The 13,365-nt window shown below is 35.1% G+C and overlaps 2 protein-coding genes across 2 annotated transcripts; both read left to right on the forward strand.

Moving 5' to 3' along the window:
* Positions 1-2,697: 2,697 nt before the first annotated feature.
* On the forward strand, positions 2,698-7,184 carry LOC108205823 (diacylglycerol O-acyltransferase 2D). Its single transcript, XM_017375918.2, has 9 exons — positions 2,698-3,130; positions 3,319-3,393; positions 3,476-3,561; positions 4,069-4,175; positions 4,264-4,419; positions 4,880-4,966; positions 5,296-5,393; positions 5,734-5,821; positions 6,889-7,184. Exons 1-9 carry the CDS (start codon positions 2,763-2,765, stop codon positions 6,988-6,990), a joined length of 1,167 nt encoding a protein of 388 aa, XP_017231407.1. The 5' UTR covers positions 2,698-2,762; the 3' UTR covers positions 6,991-7,184.
* A 2,697-nt stretch (positions 7,185-9,881) lies between these two features.
* On the forward strand, positions 9,882-13,210 carry LOC108215794 (thioredoxin reductase NTRB). Its single transcript, XM_017388408.2, has 2 exons — positions 9,882-11,048; positions 12,916-13,210. The coding sequence occupies exons 1-2, from the start codon at positions 10,007-10,009 to the stop codon at positions 12,984-12,986; spliced, it is 1,113 nt and encodes a 370-aa protein (XP_017243897.1). The 5' UTR covers positions 9,882-10,006; the 3' UTR covers positions 12,987-13,210.
* Positions 13,211-13,365: the final 155 nt, after the last annotated feature.

Here is a 13,365-nt window from a genome sequence, read left to right on the forward strand (position 1 = left end):
CATCTGCACCACGAACCCACACTAGAAGATGATCGATCCACTCACAAATCCAAAAATTCCTCTAGAAACGAATAAGAACGAAAATTCAAAGTTTCGGTGATATAGATCTAGGATAACTTTGCCCAAAGAGAGAGTTTTATTGAGAAAATCAATGAAACAAACATGAACAACCGGAAAACAAGCAAGTAAACGAAAGGATTCGGGGCTTTCCGCCGAAAAATCGGTGGAAGCCCCGGGATGAGAAAAGAGTGAGGCGGCTAGTGAAAAGAGAGAAGAAGACTATGGTTTTATTATTTTTTTGACGGATTGTATGTGATTTTGATTTTTGTGCGGATTCTTAATAAAATGTATATAGGGGTGTATTGGATTGAGATTTTAAATCATTTTTTTTTCATTCATGAAATCTGAGAGTATTCGATTGGAATTGTTTGAAATTCATTAAAATCCAGGGGTATTCAATTGGGATTTTAAATTATGATACAAAATCTGGTGGTATTCGATTAAGATTTTAAATTATATTTTAAAATCTGATGATATTCAATTGTGATTGTTTAAAATCTGTTGGTATTCAAATGCTGATGGATTTTTTTGAATTTCATAAAATTATGAATTTTGTGACATTTTTCGGTGTATTTTTAATTTTTTGAAATTCCATCAAAATCCATGCAGGGTCCTTCATAGTCTTGAGCTATGTATAAACTTAAGTCATCTACAATTTTTTTTAATAAGAAAAGTCATCCACAATTAATCAAACAACACGAGAACATAAAAGTTGTAACAAAACATGATCACTAAACTCTGACAAAAAAAAACACATAGATCACTAAACTATAAATCATATTAAAACACCATATACAAATGTTTAGACCATCTCCAACCCATCAAAATCTTTAGCTAAAATTCATTAAATCATATTATGAATAAAAAATTATCGATAATGTCTGAAATTCGCTCCACTCTAATCACACATAACTCTTATCTAAAAATATAGCCAAACAATTGATGTTGGCTATATTTGGCCAACCACTACAGGCCAGACTGTAGCAATATTGTAGTAAGATTTCGTATCATTACCATATAATAATATACATTTTATTTATTACAATTTGAAAGAATAATAACTTACTATTTCTGAGATATAGCCAACCAATATAGCCAGTACCATCGAAGCAAAATAACTTACAGCTTCGACAAATTTTATATTAGATCTTATAGGTCTAATTTAGCCAACACTATTGAAGATGCTCTTAGATATCAAAATGTAGAGTATACGTACTACTCTGCGATCACATTTATCAAAAGCATATTAATTAATACCATTTATCTAGATGAATATGAAGAATCTCAAACATTAACCATGTTTTATTTTAGAATTAATGACTTTTTAGCCCTTGAAGTATGGGTGGAAGTTCCGATACGGTCTCAAAATTTAAAAACGTACCTTTCGACCCTCAAAATATCCTTATCGTATCTTTTAGCCTTTTTTAAAAATACCGGTATAAATCGGGGATAAACTTGACGATTCATATTCGGAGTAAAGTTTGGGCGTACATTTTAACTCTTAAAGTATACATCTCGTTCCGTTTAACCCCTAAAGAATACATTAAAATACATTAGATTTTCATTTTAACCCTTAATGTTTAATTCCCTTTTTAACCTTTGTGAAATGTCAACTTTGTCGACCCCGCTATATACCGGTATACACCATAAAAGCTAAAAGATACGATAAAGATACTTTGAGGGTCGAAAGGTACGTTTTTAAATTTCGAGGTCGCATCAGAACTTCCACCCAAACTTAAAGAGATAAAAGGTTAAACCTTTATTTTAACAAAGAAAAATAATCAATGCAGAAGCGGTGAAAGGGATATTGTTGACGGAGATCTAGATAAAGGAAACACTGGTTATCGATGATGATGGTGATATGAAAATGAAATAATAAAAAATTTGTCGGATATATGAACAAAATATAAAGATAAATAAGAAAGAGCGGATGTACATAATTAAAGTTTGAGTTATTGTTTTTACTTACTCTTGTAAATGATGTATTTTTCTCTTTTTCTCTTGAGTTTTTCTCTCAAAAACCGAAACCTAGTTTGTGGGCTATCTTTTCAGGGTCAATATCGTCTGAACCTTGCTTACTTTTCGGTTACATGGTACTCCCTCCATTTTTTTCTCCCTGTTCCATATGCTGGCATTGTTCATAACATGAGATAAATTACTAATTTACGTCTAATAAACTTAAATATAGTTTTGAGTGATCTTGTTGGATTTGTATTCACGAGTACTTTAATACGGTGAAATTTTTATATTAAATAATAATACAAAATTAAAAATATTAATGATTAAAAAATATGTGTTGGTAAACGTTAAAGACAAATAGAAAAAATAATAAGAGACGGAGGGAGTATTGTTTGATGAACGAAGTAAACTCTATTCCGTGGAATGTTGTATTCTCGATATTCAGTTTCGATGGAAATTTATTTTCCTTCTTAAAAGCCCGAATTACCGCTGTGCTCGTAACTTCATAAATCTATGCAATTCCAATTCCAAATCATAAATTTATGAAACAAATATGATCCAAATTATTTTTTTATCTAAATTTTGGAGACGTTTTTGCTTTCACTCAGATGAAAGACTTTTTTGTATTTTTGTTCGGGCACACTCGAGAAAGATCTCTTGTAGCATTTGTATAGTAGGGATATTTTTGGTTGGGAGTGGTTTAACACCACAGTGATTGGGCTTGGAAAGCTTGAAATTTGGGCATGCTGATTAGCTGTCATGTTTCCAAATTTCCTAATATCATCTGCTTCCCACTGCTTGGCCGGAATATATTAATTAATCTCTCTCTCTCTCTCTCTCTCTCTCTCTCTCTGTATACAATACACTTGCACGCGCGCGCGCACATTTATATTGTGTTGTTTCTACAACAACTCACTCTCCTGGTGATGGCTCCTCAAGTCGGCGACGGAGTCCCTGAAGCCTCCTCCACGGAGCCAACCATATTCAAACCCAAAGAAACTTCAGCGTTTCACTCCTATTTAACAATTTTATTGTGGCTCGGATCCATTCATTTCATCGTCTTCCTTATTCTCTTCTCCTTCTTCTTCCTCTCTTTCTCCAAGTCTCTGCTGTTAGTAATCTCTCTCTCTCTCTCTCTCCCCCTCTCCCTCTCCCTCCCTCCCTCTCTCTCTCTCTCTCTCTCTCTCTCCCTCTCTCCCCCCCCCCCCCCTCTCCCCAACCAGTCAACCAAATTTGAAGTCTTTATATGAAAATATACTGATTTGGACTTTATTTTTGAATTTGTTTGTTATTCGACAGTGTATATGGATTGCTGCTCTTTCTTGCTCTTGTTCCCGTTAATCCTAATAGTCCATGGGGCCGTAATTTAGCGAGGTCTTACAAAAGATTCTACCTTTATATTTCTCTGTGTGTGGGATTTTGCGTTGATTATGCACTAATCTTCCACTATGTGTAGGTATATATGCAAGCATGTTTGTGGATATTTCCCTTTGACTTTATATGTGGAAGATATCAACGCATTCTCTCCGGATCAGGCTTATGGTAATAATTAAAATGTTTCTTTTCTTTAATCTTGTAGTAATTCTGATGATATTTGTGTTAAAGATGCTGAGTTTGGATTAATTGGAAATTCGTAAACTGGCCCACCTGCCTATTTCCAATTTTGCTTTGGTGTATAAATATCACTCCCATGTAAAGATTTTAAATTGCATCAGCGATATTGAATTATGCGACTTAGTTGTCATCTATTGGTTTTGAGCTATAACAAGGTTTATGGTTTTCAATCAGATCTAACACACAACCTGGGAAAAAAGGTCCAAGTTTAACTTGCTTCTAGGTAGGCAATCTATATGGATTCTGGTCCCCATTGGTAGTACAGTTGGCCTGATAAAGCATATATACTTTTCAGATGTGAAATTTTATGTTTACTTCTGTATAGTTCTTAAAGCTAAAACTTGTGTATCCAGGTCTCTTTTGGTACACCTTTCTCTTTTATGCTAGCCAGGTTTGCCTTTTTCAGCTATAATATATTTGGCTTGCTTTATGCAGTTTTCGGCTATGAGCCGCATTCAGTTTTACCAATTGCTTGTGTTGCACTGGCCGACCTTACAGGCTTCATGCCTCTTCCGAAAATAAAGGTCCTTGCAAGCAGTGCTGTAAGAATCATATCCTTGTAACCTTACATGAGCTAGAGTTGTATGTTAATTCATTTCTTCTATTCTCACAATTGGCAATTACATGTAGGTGTTCCACACTCCATTTCTGAGGCATATATGGACTTGGTTGGGACTTGCCGCAGCATCAAGGAAAAACTTTTATAATTTCTTGTCATCTGGTTATAGCTGCATTGTAGTCCCAGGTGGAGTGCAAGAGACCTTGTACATGGAACATGGTTCTGAGGTTGACACCCTTTGTGTTTATTTTTTGTTATTGCAAAGTACTACAAAATCTTAATATAACCTTTATCCTTCCTATCATGGGTGTCAAGGGCCCTTTGTAGGCTGTGTATTAATTAACTTTATAAATACATGTTCTGCCTTTTTATCATGCATTATATGATCTTTACATTGATCATGCGTAATATGATTTGTATACGATGTTGATTTCTGCAAATTACTAGCGTAGTCCCTACTAAACAGCCATATAGATAGATGTAATTGATGTAAAAAAAACTACTTTGACAAAAGAGTGTCATCGCCTACATGTTTTGCTAATTCTTTGTTCATTATCTCTTATAAGGACCCAGTCGTATTTTCAGTGGTAAAATGTTTCAAACAATACAGGACAAATGCTTAGCTAAAGATCTCATTTACCTCATTTTGTTTATGTTATTATTCTTTAGCAATTTTTCATTTTGTAGGTTGCTTTTCTTAAAGCAAGAAGAGGATTTGTACGAATAGCAATGGAGAAGGGATGCCCAATAGTTCCAGTGTTTTGTTTTGGACAGGTACTGCTTTCTCATTCCCTATGTTTTTGTGTATTATATGCTTTTGAGATTTATGGCATCTTAAAAACCCGCCACATTCAGCATTCTTATTGGGAATGTAACCTTATTGTATATGTTATATGTACTTTGTCAATCCATAATGTATATAATATGTTGTGAAACAGCAGTTATATGTTTTCTAGTATAGCTTGGCTGCTTGTTCATAGCATTTCCTACTGCATCTTTCCCTCTCATCTTCAATGTGCAACTTTGTCCTGTAGAGTTTTTCGTCTCTGCATGCGCTCCCTGTATACATTCAATATTTACATAGTTTTCTTAAATTGCTGCAGACGGAAATCTACAAATGGTGGAAACCTGGTGGAAAATTGATCTTCCAACTCGCTAGAGCTATAAAGTTTACACCAATAGTTTTCTGGGGTATATATGGGTATGTCTTGAGCATCAACCTCTCCATACTGACCATTTTTATGGACCTCATTTATACGCCTTCGTAAAATTGTGGTGCCTACTGGGATATAAGGCACTTAGTAATGATGCAATAATTGCAGGCGTTGAGAAATAATTTGGTGTATAATCTTTTGCGTCAACCAGGAAATTAGGTGACATTTAACAGAACTGACAATAGGCCATTGAATCTTTTCATGCAGTTATGTAGAAATGCATTCGCACTTGTGCGTGTAGCATTTCATTTTGTCCTTTCCTGTCAGTTATGGACATGCATTTGTTATTATCTGTTTATACCTATAGGTAATGTTTCTTTTTTGCAGTTCTCCTCTACCCTTCCGCAAACCAATGTATGTGGTGGTCGGTAAACCCATTAAATTCAAGGAAAACCCACAGCCTACCCCTGAAGAGGTATGCTCATTTTTTTTATGTATGTGACTTTTGTACCTCCTCATAGCCTTAATTTGTGTTAATTAGCTGGGACTTATACTAGATTAATATATTTAAGGGTTTTCAGTAGCAAGAGCTGATTAAGTTAAAGTTTATCTTCCCCATAACATTATTAAGCTCATAATTATTAAATTAAAGTAGGTCTTTATAACATAAAGTTGATTAGAGAACTGGAAGGAAGTTATGTTTGTGTTAATGGGCATAGGAAAGATTAAAAAGCCGAGACAAGATAATATTGGAAAACATAATAGTCGGCTTTGTAACCTCCAGCTTTGTCTTTCTCCAGTAAGTAAAATGGCACACATGTTTCCTTTTTTCTCTTCTAGAGTTGGAGTGAATGTGATGTCTGGCAGTACACATCTGGAAAAGGTCTGAGGGATAACAAATGACCCTGTACAGTATGGATATTCCACCTAAACCACCTCCAAAAATTTACAATCTTACTTCCCACTGCAACAAAAACAGAAACTTGCTGACAACAAAAAAAACGCTGGAATAGATTCTCCCTTGCATTGACAAGGCAACGTCTGTTAAGTGTTAAGTATAGTAATGTAGTTTCCGAGCACAGAGCATTTCCATATATCGTCAGTCATGGATAGTCATAAATTAATAAAGGAACATATAATAGATTAGTGGTAGGTTTTTTCACCTAAAGAGCAAATAGTAATTATAGTCTCTGTTGATACGAAATATAGCGAGTCCAATGTAATGCTATACTTGATTCTATTTCTATAATTTGGCAACAATGCAAAAAAACTCAACTCCAAAGGGGTTTCGTTTTTGGATGCCAATATACATGAATGCATCCTTGCCACAAATTATTCACTATAAATGGTGTTGGGTAAAAGTTAAAAGAGTTGGTAAAATTTGAAACTAGTTATGCAACTAGCACTGGAGTGCAACTTTTATTTTAGCACCAATAAGTATAGCTATTTTGCATCTAGCATTGGATTTGCTCTTAAAAGTCTTCCTTATATATTCATGGGTGTGTTGATTTTTCTAATATATGTTTCTTCAACTCCATGTAGGTTGTAGAAGTACAAAATCAATATATCGATGCGCTTAGGGATCTCTTTGAACGACATAAAGAAAAGGCAGGCCATACTGATCTTCAGTTGAGAATTCTTTGATAAAAGTACTCAACTTGTTTATATGCCTCGTCATATAATTAATTATGAACAGTTTCTATATTCACTTTGGTTATCTTAAAGTGTAATGATGGTGTATTCATTTTGTTTCTCATGAAGTACAATGAAGTGATATAGCGAACATCTAATAGTAAGCATATGATTATGGTACCAACCCTCCTGCTTTTATGTTTCTATATCTTGCCTGAAAGAAGTGCTTGCCATTGCAGAATGAATCCTCTTGAGCACTCATTCCTCAGCTAAATAATACTCCCTCTGTCCCATTTAATTCTATATGTTTCTTTTTCACTGCTCGACACGCACTTCAATGCTCTTGTAAAATATAGTTCTATAACTTATTTTTAAAATTTTCTTTTTCTGAACAAAAAATATAACATTCAAACTTTTATTCAGAAAAGAAAAATCTTAAAAATAAGTTATAAAACTATACTTTACGGGAGCATTAAAGTCCGTGCCGCGTCCCCGTCCCCCAATGTATACAACTCAGGGGGACGGAGGGAGTAATCGTCATTTGGAGTATCCTTTCCCTCTGCACTGTTTCAATGTTGTCACTAAGATATCTTCAGCAACATTAGTTCTCTTACCAGTTACCACTGGTATTGACGTGATATTACTGAATCGCATGATTTTTTTTTTTAATAATTATTTTTTTGTTTGGGGGGCGGGGGGAGTTGTTTAGGGAATCTTGGTCTCTACATTTTTTAGAAGTTTCACCTAATATGTGGAACCTTCACCCCTCCCAAAATTAGTTTGATGTTCAGACTTCAGACTTGGACAAGTTGTGCGCTGCACAGTAGAATTTCACATAAAGTCGTAGCTTAGTGTTATAGGATTCTGGCTGTTTTTGTTGAACTGAGTTATTGTATTTACCACCGAAACTTTTAGGGACAAACCTATTAAGTAATAGCACTTGTAGAAAGCTTGACTACCTGGCAACAGAAAGGTTATGGAAGGAGTTGTTGAACTGTCTAAAGTAACATAATTTTTAGGAATATGATGTACAACACATAAGGAATAATTGCCTTCCAAGTAGATTCATCTCCAGGTACACAGGAGTAGTTTCAAAAGCTTGCTACCTTCAAAACTGCTCTGCACAAGATCAAAGTATTCACCACAGAGTCTGATAGGCCTAGGCCGGTATCAGAAAGGACTGCACCAAGATCTGACTGACAATTTGGTACTCAATCTGGTACACGACACGAAAACTAGACGAGAACATGCCATGAAAAGTTAGTGTTTTGGTTTCAATTTTTGGTACACGAAGGAAGAAACTACATGAACATGAAAGTACATGATGCATTTAGTGTCGGATATGAGTTTTCACTTTATATACATGAAAGTACACGAATGCATTTAGTCTCAGATGTGAGTTTTCACCTTATATACATGAATGTACACAATATAAATATATTTTTAAGTAAAAAAAATATATCCCAACATAATTTTCTCCTCTAATATATCAACAGTTTCTAACTAGAAGTGCCTGGAAGGCTGCAACACAGCTTCCCCTTTAAAAGACTTATAATCTGGAAATGTAGCAAGAAAGGCTTGAGGTCCCAGGTAGATTGGTCAGCTGTTTGTGATAATCATTGAATGAGGTATTCCACTTCAGCATCATTCTGGAATGGAATAATCCTCCTGGCCCAAGCAACAAGTGGTTATAATGAAGAACGAAAAAAAGAGCAGAGAATCAGGAAGGAATTTCTGATACAACTGGCAATGGATCATGAAACCGTTTTGAGTTCGGACACATGAAAAACATCATGTGTTTCTGCTGAACTTTATAACTTTAACCTGTAAGAAGCTGAAATTTGCAAGGGTTTATAGCACAGTACCTGGCTCATGTACAGAAACCTGCTATACGGAATTAACTACAACCAGACCCAGTTCCCTACAGGCTACATCATTTTCTGTACTTGTGTGTTTGAGCTTTCATTCTGTTTTGGACGATTTTGAGAGCAGAGATCATAACCTCCCTTCTTTGCAGATCTTTATCTACTTGGTTATTAGCAGATTCTCGAGCTCAATATGGAATGTCACATCACATACTCCATCTCTCACTCATTTTTCTATGTTTTTTCCACTATTCCGCACTTTGATGTTTTTATAAAATATTTTCTATAATTTTAATTTTAAAATTTTCTTTTTCTGAATAAAAATTTTAATGTTAAACTTTTATTTAGAAAAAAAATCCTGAAAAATTTATTATAAAATTATAGTTTACAAAAATGTTAAAGTGTGTATTAATCTCCATCCTGGATGTGTACAATCGAGGGGAGAAAGGGAGTATAATATTTAAATTTGGATTTAATGTGAAATTTAGAAGATAGCTGATATTATATTATATTTAAACATTTCAAATAAAATAACATGTAATTTACATGAGTTTGAAATAAAAATTTACCTTCTCAGTTCCAGTAGAAGTTCGTGCTGATAACGTGTTGTAATATATTAACTATGAAATAACAACACAACTAAAGAGTACTCAATGCACTATATTAGGGATCGGAAAAAATAAATCTACCTTGAGCTTAAGCCTAGGTAAGCCCTTCAGTAATTACGTCTCTGCTTATAATAATATCATCGTTATTTCTTATGAATAGATTTTTTAACCAATTTTTATATATCTGGCGCCACTCAAATTTTGAAATTTTTCGCGTGACAATTTTATAAAAAAATATTTTGATTCGTACGAAAGAATATGGAGTGTAGCATCTAAGTTTTAAAAAGAACCAAACTTGGAACCTAAAAATCCAAAACTTTTACCAGTAAAACAAATATTCATTTTTGCGTTTCACACATTACTTGTGTAACAGACTTGCCTAAATTCCAAATCCCATTGCATTAAATAGCATCAACTGGAACATGTTTATAAGAACAATAGACATTTTTTTTTGTCATACTTGAAAATAAAATATTTAAATATAAAATTTATAATTCTCTCCCCAGGCCCCCAATTATACATACAAACCCTTGCCTACACACACAAAGCCCTGATATGAGAGCCTGTCTTCGCAACCTCTTAAAAACAGCTCGCAATTTTCTCCCCCTCACTGCCGGCGCCGCCACTCTCTCCACCACCACTTCCCCCAAGCTCTCCGGCGCCGCCATGGACGATCTCCAGACTCTCAAGACTCGTCTCTGTATCATCGGCAGTGGGCCCGCCGCCCACACTGCCGCAATCTACGCTGCCCGAGCTGAACTTAAGCCTATTCTGTTTGAGGGTTGGATGGCCAATGATATTGCGCCAGGTGGACAGCTGACAACCACCACGGATGTGGAGAACTTTCCGGGTTTTCCCGAGGGGATTCTTGGGATGGAGCTGATGGACAAGTGTAGAGCTCAATCGGTTAGGTTTGGTACTCAGATTTATACTGAAACTGTTAATAAAGTTGATTTTAGTAAGACCCCTTTTCGGGTTTTTACGGATGGTAAATGTGTGGTTGCTGATTCTGTTATTGTGGCTACGGGTGCGGTTGCGAAGAGGTTAAGTTTTCCGGGGTCCGGGGATGGGAATGGGGGGTTTTGGAACAGGGGGATTTCGGCTTGCGCTGTGTGTGATGGTGCTGCGCCTATTTTTAGGAATAAGCCTTTGGCTGTTATTGGAGGGGGTGATTCCGCCATGGAGGAGGCCAATTTTTTGACCAAGTATGGTTCCAAGGTTTATATACTTCATCGGAGGGATGAGTTTAGGGCTTCCAAGATAATGCAGACTAGGGCATTGAGTAATCCCAAGATTGAGGTCTTGTGGAATTCGACCGTTGTGGAAGCTTATGGGGAAGGGGACAAGGGGAATTTGGGGGGTTTGAAGGTGAAGAATGTTGTAACGGGGGAGGTTTCAGATTTGAAGGTTAATGGGTTGTTTTTCGCTATAGGGCATGAGCCGGCTACTAAGTTTTTGAATGGGCAGTTGAAGTTGCATTCGGATGGGTATGTGGCTACTACTCCGGGAACGACTGAGACGAGTGTTAAGGGTGTTTTTGCTGCTGGGGATGTTCAGGATAAGAAGTATAGGCAGGCTGTTACTGCAGCTGGGTCTGGTATGTCATATGATTTTATCTGTGTATCCCTTTACTATTATACAACAATGCTTAAGTGCTTTATGGAAATGAACTATAATAGCATAGGCAGGCTTTATGTTACATCAGTATCATCTTGTAAAAAAGAAACTTTTTGTAGAACAAAGTTTAATTACATACAAGAGGTTTTGTACAACAGATTATGTGCATCTAATAGTACATGACATTATGCATAATAGGAATTTTTTGTGTAGTTTGTGAATTCTTATGTTCTTGAACCATTGTTTTTTGCTGTTACCACTAAATGTTGCATAGAAAGAGAATTGAGTAAAAACTTGTCTGTCCTTACAAGGCATAATGATCAAACATTTCTTAGAACTTCCCCTAATATTCAAAATTGCAAATTTTTTAACCTATTTCACAGGTTTTATTTTGGAAGGATATGCGCTTAAAAATTCACTTCATAGTTCTGCACTCCCATATTAAATGTTATTAGTAATCGAGCTTCATATATCCAAGAATAGCTGAAATCATACCTAGGCTTGTTTCTAAGGAGATGACTAGATTGCTATTCTTTTTTGGTTTTAGTATTAAAGCTTTTTGGCAATGGATATTGATGGTGCTTCTTCTATAGTCTTAAGTACTGCTGGATCTGATACAATAAAACCTGGGATATATATATTATTTTTGTATGTGTTTTGAAGTTAGTATATTTTGATTGCTGACATCCAAGGTTACTGCAATAGACCTTCCAATATTGCAGCAGAGATGAAACCAAAACCTAGTCGTGTTTCTTGCTCAAAAGATCTACTTGTTGCTAGTCGTGTGTTTCTTTTCAATCAAAATAGATAATAAGAAGAAAAAAAAAACACTCCATGATTAATGGTTAAGAATATTTGAACAGGCCTTTTTTTTGTGTTGGTTTTTATTAGCACAAAAAAGGGAATAAAATGAGAAGAAAAGGCCTCATTATGAAAATAGAATTTCTTTCGTCAGATTTCTATTTAAGTTGGTGTACATGGTAGTATCCTCCTATCGTGCTTTTCTGCTATGTTGCAATGTGTTCTTTTATGAATGGGTTAAATACTACTCCGCCCGTCCCACCCAATTATATACAATATTTTTGCATTCTTGACACAAACTTTAAGACTTCTATAACTTATTTTTTAAAATTATTGTTTCTGAATAATAATTTAAACACTAAATTTTTATTTAGAAGGAAAACAAGTTTAAAATATTTTATGAAAATATATTTTATAAGAGTGTTAAAGTACGTGCCGAGCCGTCCGTCCCAAATGTATAAAATTAAATGGGACGGAGGTAATACCATTTTTGTGCCCGAAATAGAACTTCTTAGGAATTTTTTTAATGATCAGTGTAAGAATAGCAGGCAATTGTTTTTGATGTCTTCATTATTATTATTTATTTTACTCGTTTTTTAAGTTTCTTTTTAGCTAGCAATTTTATGAACCTTTTGTCCACGCCAGCTGTATCTCTTTTTTTCATACAGATATTTTCTCTTTGATCAAAAAAGGTATGTTGGGTGTTAGATGCGTCGTTAAGGTTGTGACTTGCGAGCAGTTAGTTAATTATAAGTGAGGAGAACAGATGAATTGTTGCCTTGACCGGTCAGGTTTCCTTGTTTTGTTCGATTAGGTGATGTTGACGACATGCCGTCATGAAAATTTCCCCTTGGACCTTTTCTTTTCTCTGTAAGAAATTGTTCAAATTCAATTGAGGGCTTCAGATACTGATCACTACAGGATACATAAATTACATTATGTACAACTGATAGTCTGATACATTATTATTATTTTGTCTTTTCTAGCTTAGGATTTTTATGTGTGGTATTTTTTAAAGAAAAATTATTGACACTTGTGCGATGCAGGATGCATGGCGGCACTAGAAGCAGAACACTATCTGCAAGAGATTGGAGCACAAGAGGGAAAAAGTGATTGATTATCCAACAAAATGCTTGAGAGATCGCAAGGAACCTAAATTGAACAAGTAACATCAATAAAAAACAAATCATATCTTCAAGTACAGACTCTGGTCTTACAATTTGACAATTAAGGATTCATTTATGGAACTTAAAAAAACATCACTTGTTGCTTTAACTGATTTAAGTTCAAGATTTGTGGTCAAATATTATATATAGCATTCTTGCAACTCTACATTCTACATATCTACTGTCTAGGCAAGTCACTGGTGCTTTATGGGTGTCTAGTGCCTTCGTATGTATGCAAACCTTTGAAGAAATGTGGGAAGGGAAAAGAATTTTATGCATTAACTTTTCTTTATGAAGGATGTAACAGCTAGGGATGAAATTTAATATTTG

Source organism: Daucus carota, chromosome 1, assembly GCF_001625215.2.
Source record: "Daucus carota subsp. sativus chromosome 1, DH1 v3.0, whole genome shotgun sequence".
In the NCBI taxonomy this organism is placed as follows: domain Eukaryota; kingdom Viridiplantae; phylum Streptophyta; class Magnoliopsida; order Apiales; family Apiaceae; genus Daucus; species Daucus carota.

Excerpts from the sequence above, each read along its gene's own strand:
- LOC108205823 (XM_017375918.2), top strand. The coding sequence starts at position 2,763 with ATGCTGATTAGCTGTCATGTTTCCAAATTTCCTAATATCATCTGCTTC. Across the intron at positions 3,562-4,068 it reads CTCTCCGGATCAGGCTTATG|TTTTCGGCTATGAGCCGCAT; the intron begins GTAATAATTAAA and ends TGCTTTATGCAG. Across the intron at positions 4,967-5,295 it reads CAGTGTTTTGTTTTGGACAG|ACGGAAATCTACAAATGGTG; the intron begins GTACTGCTTTCT and ends AAATTGCTGCAG.
- LOC108215794 (XM_017388408.2), top strand. The coding sequence starts at position 10,007 with ATGAGAGCCTGTCTTCGCAACCTCTTAAAAACAGCTCGCAATTTTCTC. Across the intron at positions 11,049-12,915 it reads TGTTACTGCAGCTGGGTCTG|GATGCATGGCGGCACTAGAA; the intron begins GTATGTCATATG and ends TGTGCGATGCAG.